The sequence below is a fragment of the Nicotiana tabacum genome, chromosome 6 (assembly GCF_000715075.1).
Source record: "Nicotiana tabacum cultivar K326 chromosome 6, ASM71507v2, whole genome shotgun sequence".
Taxonomy (NCBI): Eukaryota; Viridiplantae; Streptophyta; class Magnoliopsida; order Solanales; family Solanaceae; genus Nicotiana; species Nicotiana tabacum.
The window spans coordinates 65422667-65449373 of NC_134085.1; the positions used below are offsets into that span (position 1 = coordinate 65422667).

The window sequence follows — 26707 nt, forward strand, 5'->3', positions numbered from 1 at the left end:
ACCTATTTGATGATTCATAAATCTGAACTTTGATTAATGATCAGGGCAAGAAGCTCTAGCCTAGAACCTTGTACATGCTGCCTTAAGCTGAAGGCATGCTGGGATTGAAACATACCGCAGAAATTTTCTGTTATCGCGCCAAAAAACAGTAAAACCCGTTGGATGTCAACTGTAGATTTTTCACTCTGTCAGTGTAATTTAACTGACTATAATAGGTTAAGTTTGCTGTTTTACACGCTGATTAGTGCATAAATATTAAACCCAAAATTTTTACAAGCAACACATCTCTGCAATTCTTCGTTCAATTTAACTAAAGGATCACTTGCAGATTCACGCTTCTACCCCACCCTAAAAAGAATTACACCTATGTGATATAGACATTTACATTTTCATAGATTACAAGAACAAAATATACAGTTTATGTGAAACTCTGCAGCAACTCCCTCACTTTTCGATGCCCTGCTGCATATATTGTATCAAATCATATCCGGCCGTAGTCCACTTGTTGTACGCATCACTACATGCACGAATCATGTAATTGGCTGCTTCACGCTCACTCATCTCAGGGTGAAATCTCTTTCTAAGATTTCCTATGGGGTCACCCCTGCTAAAGCAATGCAATCCGCAATCTAGCATCATCGAAACTGTATTTATTATCCCATCCATGTGGCGACGTGCAGCAAGGTAATCCTTGACACACAAGCTGGAAAACAATCAATCGAGCCTTAACATAAGAAAAAAGTAATCCATACAAAATAAGACAGTGCAATTAGCCCAACGAAGACCACTGACCTTACAAACTGGTACCATGTCTCACTTTTCATTGCTCCAGATGGGTCAATTAACTGAGTCATCTCATGACTCAGCTTGAAGTGAGCACTTTCAAATCGCATATTTCCACCAGGAGAAATTTCCAGGATAAAACCAAAATCAATATGGACAAGCCGACCAGCACTGCAGAACAAATATAAAAAGGAATTCATCAGATGATGAGTCAATATAAGGTTCTTCGTGGAAACAGCATTAGGAAAAGGAATGCACAGCTTTGAAGTGAAGTTAATTCTCATCCTTAGGTTCTTGGCATATTAAAAGACTCAATTAAAACAGGTTTTATTCAACAATCAAAGCAACCTAGAAACACCACCTTTCCTGTTAACTAACCAATTGAGTCCACCATGAGCTCGAACAATGAACTCACTAGCCATCTATATATAATAGAAGACTAGTTGAACTTGCCTCATGAACAATACTGTTTCCTTGAGTCTCTTAGTTGACATTGCTAAATGCAAATATCACACAGCAACGGCAAGTATATGGCCAATCTTTAGTAGTATATAATTTATAAGCAGAATAGTCGTCTATTGGTGTGCATATTGCGCATTATCATTCAGCATCATTGATGTGTGTCAGCCATCTTACCATAGACTAATCTAACCCTTCATACAAGGTCTTCAAATCAAATCTGAAAAAGGAGCCTACTTTATGACACATCGTCAATCTAAGCTGGAAATCATGGTGGTGAGGGAACATATAAAAACTTATTTTAAAAAACTTTCAGACACTTCCGAACACATTTAACAGCAGTTATCCTATATTGTGCATGTTTCTATCTCCCCTTTAGCTCATGCACTTCAACTGTTAAAACAATTTGAAACATTTCCACCATGACATGACGATATTTTAGAAGCTTTCTGCATCTTAAGTAACACAAAACCTGACTTACATAAAGTGTAATTTCACAACCATTGGCATTATGAAACTTAACAACAGAAGACAAAGGTCTTACCTGTCAATCAGAAGGTTCCCATTATGTCTATCCTTAGGCTGAAGCAACAAGCTGGCAACTGCATAACCTGCACTGCTTACGATGAAATTCTCACGAGCAGCTTCAAAGCCAGGAGAGCCGACAGGCCCATAGTCCTGTTGGAAAATTTCATATAGACCACCATCAGTCGTCTCACCCATCTGACTTCTGCTCCGTGTGTTGGGTACAACCTGCAAAGGGACAGATGTGAAAAGATTTTGGAGGCAAAAAGAGCTATCATGACCGCATAAAGCTAAATGACCTCATAACCATTGGCTACACGAAATATCATCTTTCTTCTGTATTGTAAAGTAGAAGATACCCCCATGTATCGCATTCTAGGTTTTTTCACGTGTACAAAGATTAACTCTTTAACTAATCTCCAATACAAAACAAAACCATGCATATAAACCACGAACTGTTTGCTGAAAATACTCTATATGCTATAAAAATAAACCAAAGATATGAGGGAACAAGGAGAAGATAAAAGGAAAAAATTAAGTAAAGCATTTTTCACAGCAACACAGTTCAGTAACCAATATTTAGCCACCTATCCTGCAGGTGAGCATTACATCCTTCGGACAACAATTTGCATTCAGACCTTCAATTACCTATACGATTCAACAGACAGTTTAACTTTCCTAATTGCTCTCTAAGGTGTCGACAGTGAGTGATAAAATTTATCAGTTGCTACTCACTAAGACGCTCTTTAAATTCTTACATAAAATGTGTGTGTGTGTGTGTGTGTAATTGGCATATTTACCATGCTTTCCGGTCAGAGAATTGAAAATTGCACTTACCAGATTTAAATTTTAAAAACAAAAAGGGGGGATTGCTTGGATAAATCTGAATAAATATTAGCTGGAACTACTGGCTTAGTCATATTCAAATATCTAGGCTCAGTATTTTTAGCGGATGACATGAGAAATGAAGATGTAACACATAAAAGTAATTAATATTGATGAAATGGAGGAGTGTTATGCAATATGAAGATGCCTAACCAAGTAATAGGCAAGCTTCTATAGAACGGAACTAGCAACATTAAATAGCAGCAAATGCTGGGAATTCAAGGGCCAATATATCCGAAAGATGAATGCCATAAAAATACATATGTTAAGATAGATGTTTGCTCATATAATATTGGACAAATTAGAATGATCAAATTCAAAAGGGAGTGTCGGTAGCACATGTAGAGTATAAACTAAGAGAATTTTGCTTTAGATGGTTTGCCCATGTCCTATGTAAACCTCCATACGCATCGGTTACATGTGTGATATGACAATTGAAGACACTAAAAACATAAAAAGGGACATGGCGACCAAAAATCAAGTGAAAGTAAGACGAAAGACCTACAATGTCTAGAATCAATGTGAACTTAGCTGAGAGCAGCACACGATGGAGGCGAATGATTCATAAATGCAATACCTACTAGTTGAGATTAAAGTTTAGTTATTGTTTATACTCTTACGCAGGTCCAGCATTTGATGCGTGTTTTTTTAGTCTGATGACATTTGTATGGCAGAACAGGGATAAAAGTGAGATCTAGAGAACCCCTAATTTTCCTTAAATCATAAATGACAACTTATTTAGTAGTAAAAGGAAATGGATCCAAATAGACCAGAATGAATACATAGGATTCATAAAGCCAGCCCCAATTATTTCGCGAGTGAGGAGTGATTGACTGGCTTATCCATGAAAGAGACTGAAATGCCGGTATTTCAAATTTTCATTGAAGTGAGACGACAAAAGCTTCATACTCAAACACGACAGATCTGACACATCTAATTATCAGTAATGTTTTTTTGTTGTCTCATCATAAATACTCTCTACAAGCTACTTTTATAACTTGGAGAGACTAGATACAACATTAACTTTTCAACCACCTCTCTAACACGAGTAGAGGAATGTACAGAAGTTGTACCCTTCACTATGCAAATTAAAAGTTACACAAAATGGTAGCACAATTGGATCTACATGCTCCTTTAGAGCCGGAAGGCTACAAAATATCAGCATCCTACATATATTTTCATTTCTCAATCTTTCGTCAGAAGTTCTTTTAAAAAGAAATGTTGGAAGATAATTTTGAAAAGTGAATAAATGATCACGGGACAGCTTGTTGGCCCATAAATTACAGTGGGACTGAAGGAAACATAGGCAACTGATAATAGGCGAAATCTAGGTGATTTAGCTATTGTTTATGCTTCCGCTTAATTATATTCCAATGACATATTATGGTTAATTGATGAAAAATAGGCTCTAATTCTGATATGTATACATTGCTGGATGAGGAGCCTATATGCTGCTTTCAAACGGATATTGGAATGATTTATGAGCAAGAACAACCCCTCTGAGTCGAGTGTGCGCAAGGACGAGACGAAAAATGGACGAAATCAAGCGTCAGACGCGCGAAGAAACGCGCGAAGTCGCGCAGTAGTTCGCGCATAAGAAGAGCTGAGGCAGAATCATGCGCGAAGTTGTGCGCGAGCTCGCGCGTGTTTGATCCGGAAAAAAAGTTATTTAGGGGTAAAATTGGAAATCTGGAGAGAAACCCACTTAACCTATATAAAGTCAAGCTCGCCCAAGGTTAAAGGAGGAAGTTTTTCATAGTTTAGTGGAAGAGATAGAGAGGCAAGAAGCAAGGAGGAGTTTTTGACCATCACGTTCTTCTTTTCTTCTCTTGTTTTTGCTGTTTTGTGATGAAATTGAACTTATTTATGATGAACACTAGTATGAGCAGCTAAGACCCATTGTTCTAGGGTCGTGGGTAAAACATGAATGTTGTTGTTTGAAGTTTAATTTGACAAAATTGGTTTATCATATTGGGTTATTTATTTAATTCTGTTCTTAATTATTCTGCTGAGTAGCTAACAGTGAAATACTATCTACGAATCTTTAGTTGAACTCGAAAGTGGGAACTTTAGATTGCATATAGAATTAAATAGAGCAAGTTCTTGAACCCGGGCCTCGGGGAACGGATTTGCAATTGGGATAGACATATACTCAATTGCCTTGTTTGGTTGAAATACAGGAATTGTAAATGCGTTCTTGTTAATCTTAATTCCATAGACATATAGGCATTGAGTTGACTTGAATAGGTGAGTAAGAACTCGACAGATTCTTATGAGTAATATCAACCCTGTTAATCAATAACCCAGATAAATTGATTAGTCATTTTGAGCCAAGAACACAACACGATTGTAACTATGCTCGTGACCCTGGAATATCTTCTCCTATTATTTGTTACTCGTAATTGTTATTTGTTTGGTTACTTGTTTTAGTTAGATTAATTCTTTATAGTTAAGTAGTAAAACAATTACATCTCTCTTTTGTGAACAATCTCTTGGGTAGATAAAGAAATTGGGTTTGAATCAGTCAACAGTTAATCATAAGTCTTCGTGGGAACGATACTCTATTCACTACTCTATTACTTAACGATCACGTGCACTTGCGTGGGTGTTTTTGGTCGCAACAAGTTTTTGGCGCCGTTGCCGGGGACTTAGAAATTAGCTACTTGACTGAATTGAGCTTTTATTACTTATTTATTCGAGTTTTAACTTTCAGTTCACTTTGTTTGTGCTAATACAGGAGTTTCTATTGAATGCGAAGAAGTAGAAGCGCAAACAACCTCCTTCCTTTTGATCCCGAAATTGAACGAACACTTCATAGGTTGAGGAGGGAGGTGGACGCGAGAACCAGAATTGAAAGAGAGTTGGACATCGAAGTTCAACCACAGCCAATTGAGATGGCAAGTAATGAAGAACGCGCGGTGATTGAAGCCGCAAGGCCCAGTCTGGCTAATATGACTCAGGCTATTGTGAAGCCTGACATCACTGGGCACTTTGAGCTGAAACAATACATGGTGCAGTTGATCCAATCCACAGTGATGTTTGTGTGTTTATCTCATGAAGACCTCCAGAGGCACATTCAGAATTTCTTGGAAATTACGGATACCTACAACTATCCGAACGTTTCCAATGACTATATCAGGCTGACACTTTTCCCCTTTTCACTGATTGGGGAAGCTAAGGAGTGGTTGAATAAAGAGCCAGCGAATTCAATCCGCACCTGGGATGATTTGGCAAGGAAATTCTTAATCAAGTTTTTCCTCACTAAGAAAACAAAGGTATTGAGGAGTCAAATTCTTGGGTTTGAACAACGAGCGGGCGAGACACTGCATCAAGCATGGGAAAGGTACAAGAAGTTGCTCAGAGACTGTCCTCATCATTGCTAGACGGACGAGGTATTAGGTCACACTTTTGTAGATGGGTTAGATTATGCTTCAAAGATGAATCTTGATTCCGCTTGTGGGGGTAGTTGCATGGCTAGACCGTACAGTGAAATCCAAATCTTGCCGAATAACTTCACTGCTACTGATAATAATTGGCAAGGTGAGGGTGATTCACGAAAGACAGTTAAGCAAAAATCAGCCGGGTTACTTGAGTTAGACGAAGTGTCAGCCATGAGAGCCGATATTGCAAAGCTGGCCAATTAGATGACTCGGATGACAATGCAGCAACCACAGACAATGCAACACGTACAACAGATGATTATTTGTTGCGAACTCTGTGGTGACAGTCATATGAGTGATATGTGCCCAACGAATCCAGAATCCATCTATTATGTGGGGAAACAGAACAGAGGTCCACCGAAACAGCATGCACAATACGGGAATTCTTACAATCCTAATTGGAGGAATCATCCCAACTTCTCATGGGGTGGAAATCAGCAGAATCAGAATTAGCATAGACCCCAAGGGAGTTTCAATCAGCCTCAGAGACCACCCCAACAAATGGAAGAAAGTACCAATGATCTGCTAAAGAAGTTGTTGATTGACAACCAGCAACTCAGGACCGATTTCAGAAATCTTGAAAGGCAAATGGGGCAGTTAGCAACAACTCAAAACACTAGACCTGCAGGCGCCCTCCCTAGTGATACAGAAAAAAACCCTCAAGTGAATGCAGTTACACTTAGAAACGGGAGGGAGCTAGAGGAAGTGCCAAAGAAAAATAAAGACAAGCCCATACCTGAGGGAAAGTTGATCCCTAAAGTGACTCAGGAGCAAAAAAATGCTGCTGAAGTTTCAGAGCCCGTGGAGGCCCCTAAACCACCACCACCTTTTCCCCAAAGATTGCAGAAAAAGAATGATGATCGCATGTTCACAAAATTCCTCTCTATGTTGAGCCAGGTTCAATTGAATATCCCACTCGTTGATGTGCTTCAGGAAATTCCAAAGTATGCTAAATACATAAAAGATATAGTGGCTCACAAGAGAAGATTAACTGACTTTGCGACAGTTGCACTTACTGAGGAGAGCACTTCTAGGGTCCAAAATAAGCTCCCTCAAAAGCTTAAGGATCCTGGCAGCTTTACGATTCCTGTACGTATTGGTAATGTTGATGTGGGTCATGCTCTTTGTGATTTGGGGGCAAGCATAAATCTGATGCCCCTGTCTTTGTTCAAACAATTGGGTCTGGGAGCTCCAAGGCCAACTACTGTGATGTTGCAGCTGGCCGACAGATTGATAGCACACCCTGAAGGGGTGATTGAAGATGTGTTGCAGCAGATTGGGAAATTTATCTTCCCAGCTGATTTCATTATCCTCGATTATGAGGCTGATGAACTGGTTCCAATCATATTGGGGCGACCTCTCTTAGCTACTGGTGATGCAATTATCAAAGTGAGAGAGGGAAAGATGATTTTACGGGTAGATGACGAGGAGGCAGTTTTCAATGTCTACAGAGCAATCCAACTTCCCCGCCACTATGAGGAGCTCTCAATGATATCTGTTGTTGAGGCCGTTGTGAAAATTCATTATCCGAGTGTATATCTAGACGATTCCCTAGAGAAAACACTTATGTTACTTAATAGCTTAGGGGCTGATGAGGAGGTTGAGGAGATGATGCACATCCTTGAAACATCTTGTGCGTACCTGCAAGGGACGCACCCCTTCGAGCCTTTGAATAGACCAGAGGGGCCTCCCCCAAGGCCATCAATTGAGAAAGCCCCAAAATTAGAACTTAAACCCCTTCCACCTCACCTGCAATACGCTTATTTGGGTGACTCTGACACTTTACCTGTTATTGTTTCATCTGACTTGTCTAAATTGCAGGAAGAAAAGCTGTTGAGAGTGCTACGTGAGCACAAGCGAGCACTTGGGTGGACTATGTACGACATTAAGGGCATTAGTCCAGCTTTCTGCATGCACAAGATCCTCATGGAGGATGGACACAAGCCCATTGTAGAGCAACAACGCCGACTCAATACAATTATGAAAGAGGTGGTAAGAAAAGAAGTGATTAAGTGGCTCAATGCAGGTATTGTATTCCCTATCTCAGACAGCAAATGGGTAAGCCCCGTTCAATGTGTACCCAAGAAAGGGGGGATGACTGTAGTAGTTAATGAGAATAATGATTTGATACCTACAAGAACTGTCACTGGGTGGAGAATTTGCATTGATTACAGAAAATTGAACAATGCCACCCGGAAGGACCACTTTCCCCTCCCCTTTATTGACCAAATGCTTGATAGATTAGCTGGCCAGGAGTACTATTGCTTCTTAGATGGCTACTCGGGGTATAATCAGATTGCTATAGCCCCATAAGACCAAGAGAAGACCACTTGTACGTGTCCTTATGGTACGTATGCGTTCAAGCGAATGCCTTTTGGTCTTTGTAATGCACCTGCGACTTTTCAAAGGTGTATGATGGCCATTTTTACTAACATGGTTGAGAGGTTTGTGAAAGTGTTCATGGACGATTTTTCTGTATTTGGGTGCTCTTTTGATAACTGTTTGATGAACCTTGATAAAGTACTAGCTAGGTGTGAAGAGACTAACTTGGTGCTAAACTGGGAAAAGTGCCATTTCATGGTACGTGAAGGTATAGTCCTGGGACACAAGGTGTCCAAAGATGGTTTGCAGGTGGACAAAGCAGATGTGGAAGCTATTGAAAAATTGCCTCCACCGATATCTGTCAAAGGCATTCGCAGTTTCTTGGGCCATGCAGGTTTTTATCGTCGTTTCATTAAAGATTTCTCGAAAATTTCCTCTCCCTTGTGCAGGTTGCTTGAGAAAGATGTCGCCTTCAAATTTGATGATGCCTGTCTGAAGGCATTCGAGGAGCTGAAAGGAAGGTTGGTTATTGCACCAATCATAATTGCTCCGGATTGGGAGCAGCCATTCGAGTTGATGTGCGATGCTAGCGACTTGGCTGTTGGTGCTGTCTTGGGGCAAAGGAGAAATAAGATATTCCACTCCATCTACTATGCGATCAAAACTCTGAATCCAGCTCAGATGAACTACACCGTCACTGAAAAAGAGTTGCTTGCAGTGGTGTGGGCATTTGACAAGTTTAGGTCATATCTTGTGGGGATTAAAGTCATCGTCTACACAGATCATTCAGCCATCAGGTACTTATTTGAGAAAAAGGATGCCAAGCCGAGACTGATTCGGTGGATCCTATTGCTGCAAGATTTTGATTTAGAGATCCGAGATCGCAAAGGAACAGAGAATCAAGTGGTTGATCACTTGTCCAAATTAGAAAATCGGAACCATGTGGCTGAAGGGGATGCAATCAAGGAAACATTCCCTGATGAGCAGTTATTGGCAATCACCTCAAGTACAGTCCCGTGGTATGCAGATTATGTGAACTTTATTGCAAGTGGGGTGACACCACCAGAATTGACATTAGACAATAGACGAAGGTTCTTGCATGATGTGAGGCTTTACATATGGGATGAGCCATTCTTATACAGGCTATGTGCAGACCAGTTGGTGTGGAGATGTGTTCCTAAGGAGGAGATGAGTGTCATACTTCATAGTTGTCACGCCTCGTCATACGGAGGTCATCACGGTGGAGACAGGACCGCCCAAAAAGTGCTACAATCAGGTTTCTATTGGCCAAATTTTTTTAGGGATGCACACACCTTTGTTAAAATGTGTGACAGGTGCCAAAGAATCGGGACGATCACTAAGAAGCACGAGATGCCGCTGCAAAACATCCTGGTAGTGGAGCTTTTCGATGTTTGGGGAATTCACTTCATGGGACCTTTTCCATACTCAAACGGCCATAGATACATCTTGGTAGCAGTTGATTATGTGTCTAAGTGGGTGGAGGTCATTGCTCTGCCCTCTAATGATGCAAAGGTAGTGGTAAGCTTTGTCAAAAAGCATATCTTCACATGCTTTGGAACTCCCAGAGTGTTGATCGGCGATGGAGGTACGCATTTCTGCAACAAACTGTTAAACAATGTCCTTGCAAAGTACGGGGTCAAGCATAAGGTCTCCACTGCTTATCATCCACAGACGAGTGGTCAAGTGAAGGTTTCAAACAGAGAGGTCAAGCAAATTCTCGAGAAAACAGTGAGTGCAAATAGAAAAGATTGGGCCGGAAAGTTAGACGACACATTGTGGGCGTATCGAACAGCATACAAAACTCCCATATGGGCTTCTCCTTATAGATTGGTGTATGGGAAGGCATGTCACTTGCCCGTCAAACTTGAGCACAAGGCCTATTGGGCAATAAATAAGCTAAACATGAATGGGGACTTAGCTGGAGAGAAGAGGCTACTGCAACTCGATGAGCTCGAGGAGTTTCGATTACATGCATATGAGAATGCCAAATTGTATAAAGAAAAGACTAAGAGGTGGCATGACAAGCACATTCAACATCGAGAGTTCGAGCCAGGGCAAGAAGTTCTGTTGTTCAATTCGAGGTTGAAGCTTTTTCCCAGAAAGCTTAAATCTCTTTGGTCAGGCCCTTTTGTTGTGGTAAGCGTGAAGCCTCATGGAGCCGTGGAGTTAAGAGATATGAGTTCCACTGGCACTTTCTTGGTGAACGGTCAACGGATAAAACATTACTGGGGTGGTGACTTTGCACGTCACAAGACCTCATTGGACTTGAAGGATGCTTGAGAAAATGTTGTAACCGTCGTGCCACGATGTTAAATAAGGCGCTGGTTGGGAGGCAACCCAACGATAGTAGTACTGTTTGATTTTGAGCTTTAACTTACTAACAAATGCAGGCGACGAAGGGCAGGTAAAAGGACCATCAACCAGGAGCAAAACAGGTGACAATAAATGTAAAAATAAATCCCCAGGAGCGCGACTTCGCGCCCACTTTGCGCGTATGTTCGCGCGCCTGGGAGATCCTTTCTGCCTGGAACTTAACGGAACCGCGCGAGCTCCAAACTTTACGCACAAGTTCGCGAACCTTTCTGCCTGAACTTAATGGAAACGCGCGAACAAACGCGCGCGCTACAAACTTCGCGCGTATGTTCGCGCGCCTGGGCGACCCTTTCAGCCTGGAACTTTTCAGGCATTTTGTTTTTCTCTTTAGTTTTAGTTTTTCTTTTTATTCTTGTAGTTTAAATTGACTATTTGTTTTAGAACAACTCCCCCTCCCCCTTCTATTAAACAAAACCCAAAACCCCCTCTCCCAAACTATCCCAACTTCCAACACCCATCCCCCTATCTCACGAGATTAGCAGCATCTCCCTCTCTCACGATTGTTAACAAGGTATGAACCCTAGTTTTAGTTTTCTTTCTTTTTCTCTTTCTATTTTCAGATTTTAGTTTCATGTTGTATCTTATGCCTTTAATGTAGATGTGTTTTGTGATTTGGTGTTCAAACTTGGTGAAATATATTATGGGGTTAGTTTGTTGTAAGTGTGGGGTGGGTAGTACTTGATTTGGGTTATGGATGAGCTCTTGTGGGAAGCCCTTGTGCAAGACCCTTAGAAAAAAGCTGTGAGAGCCTAATGCCCACAAGGTGTTTGTGGAAAGGCCTCAATGAGCATAATTCTGTAGTTGTGACCAATTTTGCGTGTGAAGTCTGAGTAACCGCATCAAGTGACACTATTTTTGTTGGGCTGAGCTAATGTGTCCATGTTTTGCAGGTATTATGGCACCATCGAAAAAGCGCCAAGCCACGGGTCTATCCTCAAGCTGCCAAAGAGAAGCTCCGGCACATTCCTATGACAGCAACAAATTTGTCTCCATTGAGGCTCAGACCCGTTTTACAGGGAAGGCAATTCCAGAGAAGGGCATCAACATAAAAAAAGTCAAGGAACGATGCCCCCACATGTACAATGAGTTGATGGAGCGGGGTTTCCAAGCCTTCATTGACGAGCCAGGGGAGGCTAATGTAATGGTTGTACGCGAATTCTATGCTAATCTACCAGAGCATGTCAACCATGTGGTCATAGTGCGCCGTAAGGCGGTGGATGCCTCCATTGAGGCGATACGCACATCTTATCAACTGCCTGACCCTCTACCTGAGAACACTGACTTTTATAAATATGGGCGAAATCCAACCAATGCCAAGTGGGAGCGCTTCTTTGATGAAAGTTGCGCACCAGGACAAATGGTAGAGTGGCTAGAACATGGAGAGAAGTTCCATTCATCCGTCTTAACTCCAGAGGCGAAGAGCTGGCTGTATGTGATCAACAGTCGCCTTATTCCCTCCACAAATACTACGGAGGTGAATGGACCCCGGGCTGCGTTGATTTGGTGTTTGATTAAGGGTCTTCCCTTTGACATGGCCAAAGTGATCCACGACGAGATGTTTATCCGATGCCCCCAACGCCAGTATGGCTTTTTTTCCCAACTTTGGTGACTAAGCTTTGCAGGAATGTGCAGGTGCCTGAAAATATTCGTGTGGATGGGCTGGTAAGGATGAAAGTGGTTCTGATGCATCGGAGGAGGAAGAGCCAATGGATATGGAGGGCGAAGCACAGGCCCAAGCGCCCCGCGCAACAACTGCAGCACTGTCACGAGCGGCGTCCTCTTCAGGAACTGCCTGAGTGTCCCGGCACACCACATTGGAGCAGGAGGTGGCTGGTCTACGCACCTCCTTAAATGATTTGGGCACTCGTGTGGATGCGATAGCTGACCGACAGGTCAAGTCGGAAAAGAAGTTCATGGGTTGGCTGCGAGCTTTGGGGCGTGCGTGTAACGTGAACCCCGAAACTGTTTCCGATCAAGAGTGAAGCTTCAGGGAAGTCTCTTCACCTCACTGTTCTTTTAAATTTTAAGCCATGGGGACATGTCTTCTTTTTAATAGGGATTCCTTCATTGTATGTTGTATATAGTTGTACTAATTTCCGGGTTGTCTTGTGTGTTTCATGTTGACTTGATAGTTTTTGTTAAGCAGGAGTAGTTTTTTTTATTTAGAGAAATGGCTCGGCCCGAAGACGGATCCCTTTCGACGGGGTTTTTGAGGGACTGAGTCGAGAAAAAAAAATCTGTAGGCTCTTCCTGATGATGGATCTTTTAGACGATTTTCTTGAGGGAAGTGAGTCTAAAGAAAATAACAAAAAAAAATTTATTTTTTCTTAGGTAGTGTAGCAATTCCCCCTTGGTTTTTCTTTAAGCCGCGGTTCTTTTCCAAGGGTTTAGCTTGAACCGGGCATAAGTAGTTTTTATTTTGTTTTCTTTTTGATTTGTAGATTAGGAAAATGGGCTACGAGCTATAAAAATTAAAAGAGAACCCATAGCGTTGACACACCTGAACACAATAGACCCTAGAGTGTAACGCTTAGTCCTAATTGTTGAATCTCACTGAAAGCACCTTAATTTGTATATTTGTACTGAATTGAATGCTCGTAATGGAGCATCTTGATTAGCTGATCTGAATGAGTCATATGCCATGTGTGGTGAGTATTTGTGTAGTCCATGTATGATACTTGTGTCTAGAACTTGCCTGATATATGAGTTGAAGCGAAATTTGAGGTAACGCTTGGTTTGAAAAATGATGTTAGGCTTTCTTTGACTTTTTTGAGCTTAATTGCTTATCACAAATAAAATTTGTCCCTAGTTAACCCTTTTTGAGCCTTTAGACTTTTGTTTGGCACCCGCATTACAAGCCTATACCCTTTTGTTCTTAATTGACATTGTTTTGATCCTTTTACCTCTTAAAGCACTTTGATTGTGAGAGGAGCGCTAAAAGAAGTAAGAAGGAAATAAGTGTGGGGTGGCTTTTGAGTGGAACCAATAAAAGGATAAAAGGTGCAATTATGTTGTAAACGAATACACCACTAACAGAAATTGAGTGACAAGAAGAATAAACTAATTAAAAAAAAGGGGAAGATGATTACATTGTGTCTTGTTCCAGCTAGTGGGAATGAATTAATAGAATGCTTAAAGAAGAAGGGAGTATTTGTGGGATGATATTGTGTGTGAATGAGAAGTGGGTTGAAGAATTTGCGCAAACAAAATTGTTTATGTGATGTGTTAAAGTGCTTAGAGGTTGAGTTACTATTCCTAAATACATCCTACCCGTCCCTTAGCCCACATTACAACCATGAAAAAGTCCTAATTGATTTGGGATCGAGCTAACCTACATTAGTAGAGATTTACATTAAGGGCAAGCTTATGGTACCAATTGCATGCATGTGACCTCTTTTGTGAGAGTGAGTGATTTCCTTGATATATGTGAATATATGAATTGAATGTGGTGGATTGAACTCAGTTTCTGTTGATGTAATTGTGAGGGCATATGATTCGTGACGGAAAAGCAAGTCTTGACTTCTATGTAGAGTACTTTGAGGAAGTGTGAATATTGCGTGGCACTTGAGAGTCGATTTTGGGGCTAGGATTGTTTACTGCTAGGCGTAATACATGTACATTGTTCTAGGTGTAATGCGTTAAGGAAAATGGTTGAGTGAAGGATTCTCTAGAAAGTATAGTTGATTGCTCGAGGACTAGCAATGAATTAAGTGTGGGGTGTTGATAATAGGAGAAATCTAGGTGATTTAGCTATTGTTTATGCTTCCGCTTGATTATATTCCAATGACATATTATGGTTAATTAATGAAAAATAGGCTCTAATTGTGATATGTATACATTGCTGGATGAGGAGCCTATATGCTGCTTTCAAGAGGATATTGGAATGATTTATGAGCAAGAACAACCCCTCGGAGTCGAGTGTGCGCAAGGACGAGACGAAAAATGGACGAAATCAAGTGTCAGACGTGCGAAGAAACGCACGAAGTCGCGCGTAAGAAGAGCTGAGGCAGAATCATGCGCGAAGTTGTGCGCGAGCTCGCGCCTGTCCGATCCGAAAAAAGTTATTTAGGGGTAAAATTGGAAATTTGGGGAGAAACCCACTTAACCTATATAAAGTCAAGCTCGCCCAAGGTTAAAAGAGGAAGTTTTTCATAGTTTAGTGGAAGAGATAGAGAGACAAGAGGCAAGGAGGAGTTTTTGACCATCAAGTTCTTCTTTTCTTCTCTTGTTTTTGTTGTTTTGTCATGAAATTGAACTTATTTATGATGAACACTAGTATGAGCAGGTAAGACTCATTGTTCTAGGGTCGTGGGTAAAACATGAATGTTGTTGTTTGAATTTTAATTTGACAAAATTGGTTTATCATATTGGGTTATTTATTTAATTATGTTCTTAATTATTCTACTGAGTAGCTAACAGTGAAATACTATCTACGAATCTTTAGTTGAACTCGAAAGTGGGAACTTTAGATTGCATATAGAATTAAATAGAGCAAGTTCTTGAACCCGGGCCTCGGGGAACGGATTTGCAATTGGGATAGACATATACCCAATTGCCTTGTTTGGTTGAAATACAGGAATTGTAAATGCGTTCTTGTTAATCTTAATTCCATAGACATATAGGCATTGAGTTGACTTGAATAGGCGAGTAAGAACTCGACAGATTCTTATGAGTAATATCAACCATGTCAATCAATAACCCAGACAAATTGATTAGTCATTTTGAGCCAAGAACACAACACGATTGTAACTATGCCCGTGACCCTGGAATATCTTCTCCTATTGTTTGTTACTCGTAATTGCTATTTGTTTGGTTACTTGTTTTAGTTAGATTAATTATTTATAGTTAAGTAGTAAAATAATTACATCTCTCTTTTGTGAACAATCTCTTGGGTAGATAAAGAAATTGGGTTTGAATCAGTCAACAGTTAATCATAAGTCTTCGTGGGAACGATACTCTATTCACTACTCTATTACTTGACGATCACGTACACTTGCGTGAGTGTTTTTGGTCGCAACAGCAACAAACAGAATGGAAGAGCTTGATTAATTGTCTTGTTCTCCTATTTCAATCTATTCTTAGTTTTCCTAGAGTCTCCGAGTTTGTCCCTACATTTTCTGCAAACTCTGTCATCAGGACATTCCATGATGAATCCCTCAAGGGACTATTTCACAATCTGATTCCGCTAAAATAGCAAATCCTACGAAAATAAGGGCATATAGCTAACAGAACTGATTTGGGTAAAACTTAATAGGTCAGTTATGGCTAGTTTCATCTTCATATGTCTTTTTTCTCCTCTATATTCATATCTATTTCCACTTTCTTCTTTTTTCAGATAAATCAGCAGTTTCCAGACATTTCACATATGAAAATTTCATTATGAAAGCATACGCATCCATGAAACCATAGGCAGATGTCATGTAAAGATTCACCTCAATTATTCCTCTTTCTGGGCCCGTTGGGAGAACTCCATATGGAAATAAATAAAGATTAAGCCCAACAGCTTCAAAGATATCTTTTAAAAGTGAAATAACTTGTAAAGCAAGAACATCTTGTCGACAATCATCTCCAACCTATGCCAAAGAAAAACAAAATTTGGCCAATTGTAAAATAGCATAAACAAGATTGAGTTGGTTAGCATACTGAAAACTAACAAGAGAACTCACGATCATCGGAGAATAATTCGGCAAAATTATAGGAAACATGTTAGACACTCATCCTGATAATTCCAGAAATCACTATCCTAGCTTTTTACTCATCGAACACAACTTATCTCTTTAGTTACTTTTTTTTAATTACTTTAGTATTTGTTATTTAATTAGTTTAAAACAAAATCACAATTTTTATAACTCGAAAATTGTTTGAACCTATTTTTTTAGTGATATTGATAATTATAGCTATGCGTTAGTTCTCAGTGAGATTCGACTCAGGCTCTTTAGCCGGATATATTTGCAGTGACCGCTTATCCTTTTTAGAACTAAAGTTAGGCATTGATCACAATACTATTTCTGTAGGATCTGAATAAGCTTGGGAAAGCTTTTTAATTGCACAAAGTATTCAGGATCGTTGAGCCCATGTCAAGTTCATCTACTTACTGCTCAAAATCCATAACTTCTAGATCATATTCCTAAAACTGATGTATCAGTAAGATAAGAAAAGTAACTAATTTTCCAACTCCTCTATAATAAATGAAATGACATTGTTCCTATATGAAATTGGTTTAAAAAGATTTAGTGCCCCTAAAATGGAATATCTTACTCATTTTACCTTTGATTACAATTTATGCAAAAGTTCAATTACTTACCACAATACTTCTGAATTTGATAAGACTTTCAAAATCAAACATCTGGAATTTGATGATCGTAAATTACAAATACCACTATTCTAATTCTACTTTGCCTTTAGTCGTTCAAAATTTATCCACTTTTCTCAAATAGAGATTTTTTCTCAAGCTACCGAACTCTTTTGAATTCATAACACCGGAATAATTGAACCAACTATTATATGATTTGAAAGTAGAAACTTCTCTTTAGATAGGTTTAAATAAATCAGACGTTTGCCTTTAGCTTTATACACATATCCAATAGAAAATTCATGCAATCCACAAAACCCTCTAATGGAATACAAATTTAAGAATGTTAAAAGTTTGTAAAATGCTTAAGTTGTGTCTGGGCTAGAAATTAATTGGAGGAAGAGTCTATTGTTCCCGGTAAATGAAGTGTCAGAGATTCAAGTATTAGCAGCAACTCGAGGATGTGAAATTGATCTCTTCTTACAAGTTACTTAGGGATGGATTTGGGGTCAAGAAATAAGTCACAAGATATCGGGGATGGAGTTCTTGAAAGGTGTGAAAAAAGATTCTCTAGATGGAAGAGACAACACTTATCCTTGGACGCAGGGTGATTTTGGTAAACATTGCTCTTTACTCACTACCTACCTATATATGATGTCTTTATTTCCTTTGCCTGCAAAAATTGAAAAGAGATTGCTTCTTTGAGGAGAAACTTCATTTGGGAAGGTAACAAGGCAAGAAATGTTTCTACTTAGTAAAATGAAGAACTCTCACTGTTAGCAAGATGGAAGGGGGGTTAGGTATAAAAATTTGAGAATGCAGAATAAAAGTTTACTTATGAATGATACGCAGGTTTAGTTTGGAAGAGCAAGCTTTGTGGAGAAAGGTTATCAGTGAAAAACACGGACAAGAAGGTAAGTGGGTCTTAAAGTGACTTCCCCTTATGATGTTAGTGTATGGAAGTCCATCAGAAACTATTGGCCTGCTTTTGCCAATTATGTCAATATATATAAAACTTGGTAATGGGATGAAAACTTCTTTCTGGAATGACAATTGAAGCCAACATGGACCATTAAAAGATTGATCTTTCTGTTTGAGCCAACAACCTGATGCATCTGTTGCTGAACAACAACAACAACAACCCAGTAAAAAATCTCACAAATGGGGTCAGGGGAGGGTAGAGTGTACGCGGACCTTACCCCTACCCGGGGTAGAGAGGCATCTGTTGCTGAAGTTAGGGATAAATCGGGGTGAAATATAATTTTAGAAGGTTTTTGAACGCCTGGGAAGTGGATAGAGTAGCTGAACTTCTTAGAAGTTTGGGATATTTTCCAGGAACTACAGCAGCTGAAGACAGTTGAATATGGCGGAGGCATTGCAAAGCTGTGTACACTGTAAAATAGCATATATAACACTCGATCACAGTGGGCAACAGAGATTCAAATGGCCTTGGAAGGAAATATGGAAAGTGAAGATACCTTATAAGGCGGCATGTTTTTCTTGGAATCTAGCTAAGGAAGCATGCTTGACCCAAGAAAAATTAATGTGAAAAGGGTTGCAGCTGTATTCTAAATGTTTTTTGTGTGAAAAAGATTCTAAGAGCATAAATCATCTCTTCCTAGCCTGTGAAGTTACTGGCGAGATTTGGCAGCTTTTTTCAACATGAAAGGAATAAAGTGGGCTACGCCAAAGAATACAACAGAGCTGTTGGCATGCTGGATTAATACTGGAGGTACTGCTGGACATAAAACAATGGTGGCAAATGATACCTGCTTGTGTATGGTGGATTGCGTGGAAGGAGAGAAACACAGATGAAGGAACCCGCAACTCCGTACAGGAAGTCAAGATGAACTGCCTGTTTTTATTTTATTTTTGGTGTAAAAAAGATCCCCTAGATGATGCTGAATATCTCCAAAAAAACGGAGAATGCTTCTCTCTAGTTACTTCCAACTGTGTGACTTTGACGGTTTGACCTAATTTACTATTTCCATGCTTACTTTTTCATCTTTCATATTTGCAGTTTTATTTCTGGATTCTGCTACAGCAGATTTTGTTGATGTTGGCAGTGTAGTACGCAGCACCTTAAAATTTTCTAGAAGAAGATATTTTATAGTTTGTCTGAGTACGTTAGAACAACTAGTAGAATTAAATTTTTGATTGCATTATAGGATCCTTCTTGATAAGACCGGCTTTTTGGAGTTTACAAGTATCATATATGCTTCAATTCATCTGATTGTGCTTCGATAGAATTCTCTGTGGAGTTCCTAATAATGCGCGGACGCATATAAATCTAGGAGTGCTCCTAGTGGTTACCTATTTCTCTTTCTTTTTCCCCTTCCTTCCTAAACTTACCGTTTTAAATTCTGGTTATTCTTGTCTTAGCTTTGTGTCCTAAAGACAACCACACATCCTTATCCTTTTCCAAATTTTTTTTTTTGAACCAATGATATTTCCAAATTCTCATTTAAAAACACCACAAAATCAAGGCCCAAAAGACACCTTTCAAATCTGTCAAAACTTGATATTTTCATTGATTTAATGAGAGTCCCGCTTGATTTTAAATTCTCGTTAATTATATTCCAAGCCTGAAAATAGCCTCCATTTCATCTTTCTAATCCTCCAACGTGCCTAAGCCATCACCCATTCTAATACCAATTAACCTAACAACTTTCTACCCCTTTAACCCCAATTGGTATTTTTTTTTTTAAATTTAAGAAGTCAAATTTAAGGCTTGAAATATAATTAACGAGAATTTAAAATCAAGTGGGACTCTCATTAAATCAATTGAGTCGAGGGTCTATCAGAAACAGCCTCTCTACCTCGCCAGGTAGGGATAAGGTCTGCGTACACACTACCCTCCCCAGACCCCGCTTGTGGAATTATAATGGGTATATTGTTGTTGTTGTAGGAAGTCAAGTTTCAAACGGTCGTGATGCAAGAACAGAGATGTAAAGATTTACAACTCAACATATCATCGGCAAAGCTTCAACGTTACCTCAGCATGGCATTGCAAATGAGATGAAGACAATATATATTTCACCCTCTGATATTATAAGCATTGACCATGTTACACATTGTGTATTCGGCGTTATCATGCTGTAAATGGGGTAATTCGGTAGGAAGATAATTTCTATGAGATATTTAAATGATGCGATAGTAATACGTTAAGATTGGAAGTCATTTGAGTTGTGATTAAAAATTCGACAAAGATCGCGCGCAAGTTACGGGTTTAAATTTTACTGGAATTTGGATAAAATGTTGATGACCTTTTCTCTCAATATACTGGGAGTTATGGTGTGTTCTACCTACCGAATCGAAGGTCTATGAGTCTAGTTTCCAACTCAACAAACCGTTCGTTAATACGACTTCGGAGTAGAGAGATATTAACATTTTTGTACAGGCGTGCACACTGTTACGGGAACAGTGTGCCTAGTCGGGTTTAGTCAAAATTTCTTTATTTAAGTCAATTTTTAAAACAGAACCCCTGCGTTTTATCCTCTCCAAAACAGAACCAAAAACCTAGGGATTTCCTCTCAAACTTCTCCCATCCATCTAGCCAAGCATAACAACAATTTAGTCATCCTCAAGATGGAGAACACCATGGTAGCTTCGGAATCGTGAATTCTTCGGTGTTTCACTTTTCATAGCAAGACTCCGTCTTGTAATTTCGAATTTTGAGTAATTCTGGTCACATAAGGTATGATTTAACTTCCTCTTTGATCTTTGTAAACTTCTACCGTAAGAATTCTTAAGAAATAGTTGAAACCTCTATAGAAATATTCTTGATTTTTTTAGAAACACTCTTAATATGGCTTGATTGTTGGGGCTGTTCTATATGATTTTATTGTGTTGTTTGGATCTGTGAAGACATGGATGGAATTCTGTTGATGAGGAGATGTAGTAAAGTAAAATTTGGTGGTGTGTTGGGGGGAAATTAATCTACAAAAGAGTCTACAAATTCATGGCCACAAGTTGTTCGCGTAAATGTCTAAATGAAGAATTATTTAAGCTATGAGCTTGAATTTGATTTTGAATGGTTTGTATTATGTAGGAAATCATTCCTAAGGCTTTTGAGGTCTTGGAAACAGTATATAACTCCATCGACAAGGTATGTAGGGATTTCGCTATACTTTTCGGCATGACTAGAATTCGAATAAACGTTTATCGAATTGTCTCGTCGGATTCGAGTTATTTCACCTTCAACTTATAAAGATGCTTAGACCTGATCTTTTCTCATAGATTGCTTACTCTAGAGGATATCTATGAATTCTCGGATTTCCTTGTTCCTTGCTTAAAAAGAACTAGAGTCTTTTACTCGTTCTCCTTTCGACGTTCATATAAATCATGAATAAGTAACATTTACTTCAAAGGTACTCATAATACACAACTCTCATGTTCTTAGTACTTGTTGGCTCGTAGTTGAAAATTAAATATTTTTAGCCACAACCATGATAGTCGGGGAAGAATGATGATAGGCCACTTTGACTCTTCTTAGAATACGTCTTTTAAGGTTGGTTTCACATTGCACCTATATAATTTATGATCTAGTATATGTATGTATTTACTTTCATTACCGAGCCGCATTATAGACGGTCGGGTATGACACATATTGTGTAACCACTGATCAGTTGGGATTACCGAGCTTCACGTGGCCGGGTACGATTCTACCGAGTCTTTATTATGGCCGGGTATGTTATGGATATTATAGCCCCACAGAGGGATTTATTATTATATAATGTGATATATTATAAGTAGCGATAGTGAACGACGGTGTCACGAGCATACATTTATATCCATGTTGAATTTTAGTTTCCTACCGAGGCTAGTTTCAGAATTTAAATTATCTCTATGTCTCTTCTCTTGTTAATTACATTTTTCATGTTACACTTGTCGCCCTACATATTCAGTACATATTTCGTACTGACGCATTTTTATGCGCTGTGTTCATGCCCACAGGTTCGAATAGACAGAGTGGTGTGCCTCCTCAGTAGGACCCCCAGGATCAGCGTTGGGTTTCGCACTCCACTTCTTCGGAGTTGCTGACTTTGAGTCCATAGGTACTATTACAGATGTATATGTGTGGTTTTGGGCATGTCGGGGGTTTTGTCCCGCCCTGTTGAGATTGTCTTACACTCTTAGAGGCTTGCAGACTAGCGGTCATTGTATATATATATTTTTCGTATCACCCTATCGGCCTTGTGGATAGCTGTTATACTGTTGTTACAGCCTTGTTGGCCTAGTTTATATATATATATATATATATGTCGTGTTGGGCTCTTCTACCTGCAGGTTATTATATTTCGGATCATATCTCATGGTTGGTTCGCTCGGGCCTTCGGGCATCGGGTGCCAGCCACACCTCACAAGGTTGGGGTGTGACAAACTTGGTATCAGAGCAGGTCAGTCCTAGGGAGTCTACAAGCCGTGTCTAGTAGAGTCTTGTTTATGGTGTGTTGTGCACCACACTTATAAACATGAGGCTATTGGGCATTTAGGATTATTACTTTCTTCTTGATCTAGATCGTGCAATAGAGCCTAATCATAAGTGTTCATTCCTAATTCTCTTTTTTGTTTACCTTCTCAGTGATGCCTAACACTAGGAGACGACAAGTGGCTATGAAATTTATTCAGAGGTTGGACGAGGAGGCGGGAGAGGGCACAAGTCAGGTGCCACCTGCTAATGTAGATCAACATGAGCCACAGAATGAGGCTGATTCTCAGGCTTCCGGGGCAGTACCCCCACCACCCCCGGAAGGGCGTAGAGGAGCTAACATACCTCCAGTCCCTCTCCCAGTTGTTCCTGATCAGGACCTAGACATGCGAAGTGCTGTACAATTGCTGACTCGAATAGTGGCCTCCCAGGCCCAACACCAGACCTTCGGTATTGCTGATAGGTCCGTGAGTGCGAGAGTTCGAGACTTTATCAACTTGGATCCTCCAGTATTTACAGGGGTTGATCCTAATGCTGACCCACAGGATTTTCTGGATCTTATGCAACAGACCTTACAAATTATACATGCCACGGATGTTGAGTCAGTGGAGTTTACTTCTTATAGACTACGTGATGTTGCTGTGACATGGTATGAGACTTGGAAGCAAACTCGGGGGCCTAATGTGCCACCAGTGACATGGAAGGAGTTCTCTGAGGCATTTTTACAGCAATATTTGCCAATCGAGCTTCGAAGAGCCCGACGAGATAGGTTCTTACACTTATAACAGGGTAATATGAGCGTTCGGGAATATAACATGCAGTTCAACTCTTTGGCTAGGTATGCTCCTACGATTGTTGCTGATATGAGTGATCGGGTACACTAGTTTGTTTGTGGTTTGGGGGCACACTTGATAAATGAGTGCACTACAGCTTCTCTAAACCAAGGAATGGATATTTCCCGTATTCAAGCATATGCACAGGGTCTAGAGGATCGCAAGAGGCAACAACGAGCCAATCGAGAGCATGATAGAGGGAAGCAGAAGAGGGCGCGGTTCGCAGGTAACATAGGGGAGTTTCGAGGTGGATTTAGGCCACAGTTTCCCCGGCGTCAGTCTTATCCGGCAGCCAGTGCACCGCCACAGTTTCAGGGACAGCGCCAGGATCGGACCACTTATTCTGGTCCACGTCAGAGTTCATGGACCCCAGATCCACAGTTTAGAGGCGAGTTCAGTCAGATGAGGCCTCAGTTTCCTAGATGTGATCGATGTGGCCGAAATCATTTTGGACCATGTCGCCAGGGTTCTGATGCATGTTATACATGTGGACAGCCAGGTCATATTATGAGACATTATTCGATGACAGGTGGAGGGGGTATGGCTCAACCGATGGCATCTGCAGGGGCTTCTTCTTCTTCGGTACGTCCTTAGACAGAGTATGCAGACATCAGCTGGCAGGGGTAGGGGAAGATTTGGAGCTTCTGGTTCAGGAGGTCAGCAAAATCGCATATATGCTTTATCGAGTCGTCAGGATTTAGAGTCATCTCCGGACGTGGTTACAGGTATACTATCCGTCTTTTCTATCGATATGTATGCCTTGATAGATCCTGGTTCTACATTGTCGTATATCTCCCCCTTCGTTGCTAGTAAATGGGATAGAGAGCCTGAATTGTTGCAACAGTCCTTTGAGGTATCTACGCCAATGGGTGAGTCTGTTGTAGTTAGACGGGTATATCGAAGTTGTGACGTGAAGATTCATGACCGCCATACGTTAGCAGATTTGCATGATCTAGAAATGGTCGATTTTGATATCATTATGGGTATGGATTGGTTGGCTTCTTGTTATGCCAATGTAGATTGCTGGACAAAGATTGTTCGTTTTAATTTTCCAAGTGAGCCTATTATTGAATGGAAAGGTGATGCTGCAGCGCCTAAGGGAAAGTTTATTTCTTACCTTAAAGCTCGAAGGATGATTTTGAAAGGGTACATCTATCATTTGGTACGAGTGCATGATATGGAGGTGAAATCTCCAACCCTTCAATCGGTTCCCGTCGTGAATGAATTTCCTGATGTATTTCCTGATGAACTTCCTGGTCTTCCTCCAGAAAGAGAAATCGACTTTGCTATTGATATGCTTCCAGATACTCAACCAATATCTATTCCTCCATACAGAATGGCTCCTGCTGAGTTAAAAGAATTGAAAGCCCAGTTGAAGGATCTTTTGAATAAGGGCTTTATCAGGCCCAGCACATCTCCCTGGGGTGCACCAGTGTTGTTTGTTCGTAAGAAGGATGGTTCGTTAAGAATGTGTATTGACTATCGCCAGCTCAACAAAGTGACTATCAAGAACAAGTACCCTTTACCCAGAATTGATGATTTGTTTGATCAGTTGCAAGGTGCCAAATATTTCTCAAAGATTGACCTTCGATCCGGCTATCACCAATTGCGAGTTAAGGAGAGAGATATTCCGAAAACGACTTTCCGGACTAGATATGGCCATTATGAATTTCTTGTGATGTCTTTCGGTCTTACTAATGCGCCAGCAGCTTTTATGGATTTAATGAATCGGGTTTTCAAGCCATTTCTAGATATATTTGTAATTGTTTTCATTGATGATATTCTGGTATATTCTCAATCAGAAGCAGAACATGAGGATCATTTGCGTGTGGTGTTGCAGACTTTGAAAAATCAGAAATTATATGCTAAATTCTCCAAATGTGAATTTTGGTTGAATTCAGTGGCTTTCCTTGGGCATATCGTTTCCGATAAAGGTATTAAGGTAGATGGTCAGAAAATTGAAGCAGTACAAAACTGGCCTAGACCTACAACTCCTACGGAAGTTCGTAGTTTCTTGGGCTTAGCTGGTTATTATCAGAGATTTGTTGAGAACTTCTCTTCTATTGCTGCTCCCATGACAAAATTGACACACAAAGCCGTTAAGTTCCAATGGTCTGATGCATGTGAAAGGAGCTTTCATGAGTTGAAGAAACGCTTAACATCAGCACCTGTTCTAGCACTTCCGGAAGGATATGAAGGTTATGTGGTATATTGTGATGCATCCAGGGTTGGATTGGGATGTGTTCTAATGCAGCATGGAAAAGTTATTGCATATGCTTCGAGGCAGTTGCGGAAGCACGAATACAATTATCCGACTCACGATATTGAGTTAGCAGCCGTTATATTTTCCTTAAAAATATGGCGTCATTATCTTTATGGTGTTCATGTGGATATCTATACAGATCACAAAAGTTTACAATATATATTTAAGCAGAAAGACTTGAACTTGAGACAAAGAAGATGGCTTGAATTGCTGAAGGACTATGATGTGGATATTTTGTACCATCCGGGCAAAGCGAATGTGGTAGCTGATGCATTGAGTCGTAAATCCATGGGCAGCTTGAAGTATGTAGAAGCTGGGAAATTAGAAATGACTAAAGAGATATATCAATTGTCTAACCTGAGTGTACGACTACATGATACAGGTGACCAGGGTGTAGTAGTCCAAAATATTGCGGGGTCATCACTGGTAGCTAAGGTAGAAATGCGTCAATTTGAGGATCCGGAGTTAGTCAAAATTAAAGAGAGTATCCCTTTTCAGAAGAAGCAGTTGTTCAAGCAATCTGATGATGGAATTCTAAAATATAAAGGCCGATGGTGTGTACCTAATGTTGGGGAGCTTCGTAAGCAAATTATGACAGAGATGCACCAGTCTCGGTACTCAGTTCATCCTGGTTCAACCAAAATGTATCATGATCTTCGTCAGCTATACTGGTGGAACGGCATGAAGAAAGATATAGCCACATTTGTGGCTCAGTGTCCCAACTGCCAGCAGGTTAAAGCTGAACACCAGAAACCTAGAGGGCTACTTCAAAATATTGAGATTCCAGCTTGGAAATGGGAATCGATTAATATGGGTTTCATTACAGGATTGCCCAATTCTCGCCGTAAGTTCAATTCTATTTGGGTCATTGTGGATAGGCTGACGAAATCAGCTCACTTTCTCCCAGTTAGGACCACCTATTCAGCTGAAGACTATGCGAGCCTGTATATCAAGGAAATAGTTCGGCTACATGGAGTTCCGTTTTCTATTATATCTGACAGAGGTGCCCAATTTACAGCTAATTTCTGGAGGTCTTTTCAAGAAGGTTTGGGTACTCTTGTTAACCTTAGTACAGCATTT

The 26707-nt window shown here is 40.2% G+C and overlaps 1 protein-coding gene and 1 long non-coding RNA gene across 2 annotated transcripts in view; one reads left to right on the plus strand and one right to left on the minus strand.

The window, feature by feature from the left end:
- Window positions 1-221: 221 nt before the first annotated feature.
- Window positions 222-26707, minus strand: part of LOC107759262 (phosphatidylinositol 4-kinase alpha 2-like) — a 38654-nt gene continuing 12168 nt past the window's right edge. The window contains exons 12-15 of the mRNA XM_075255487.1: window positions 16241-16381; window positions 1787-1995; window positions 793-954; window positions 222-703 (exon numbers count right to left, since the gene is read on the minus strand). Coding sequence (XP_075111588.1) covers window positions 445-703; window positions 793-954; window positions 1787-1995; window positions 16241-16381 — 771 coding nt within the window. The 3' untranslated portion in view covers window positions 222-444. The remainder of the gene's footprint in view (window positions 704-792; window positions 955-1786; window positions 1996-16240; window positions 16382-26707) is intronic.
- LOC142181470 (uncharacterized) lies at window positions 20547-24236 on the plus strand. Its single transcript, XR_012710119.1, has 3 exons — window positions 20547-20797; window positions 21152-21208; window positions 22057-24236. It is a non-coding gene; the product is annotated as an uncharacterized LOC142181470 (long non-coding RNA).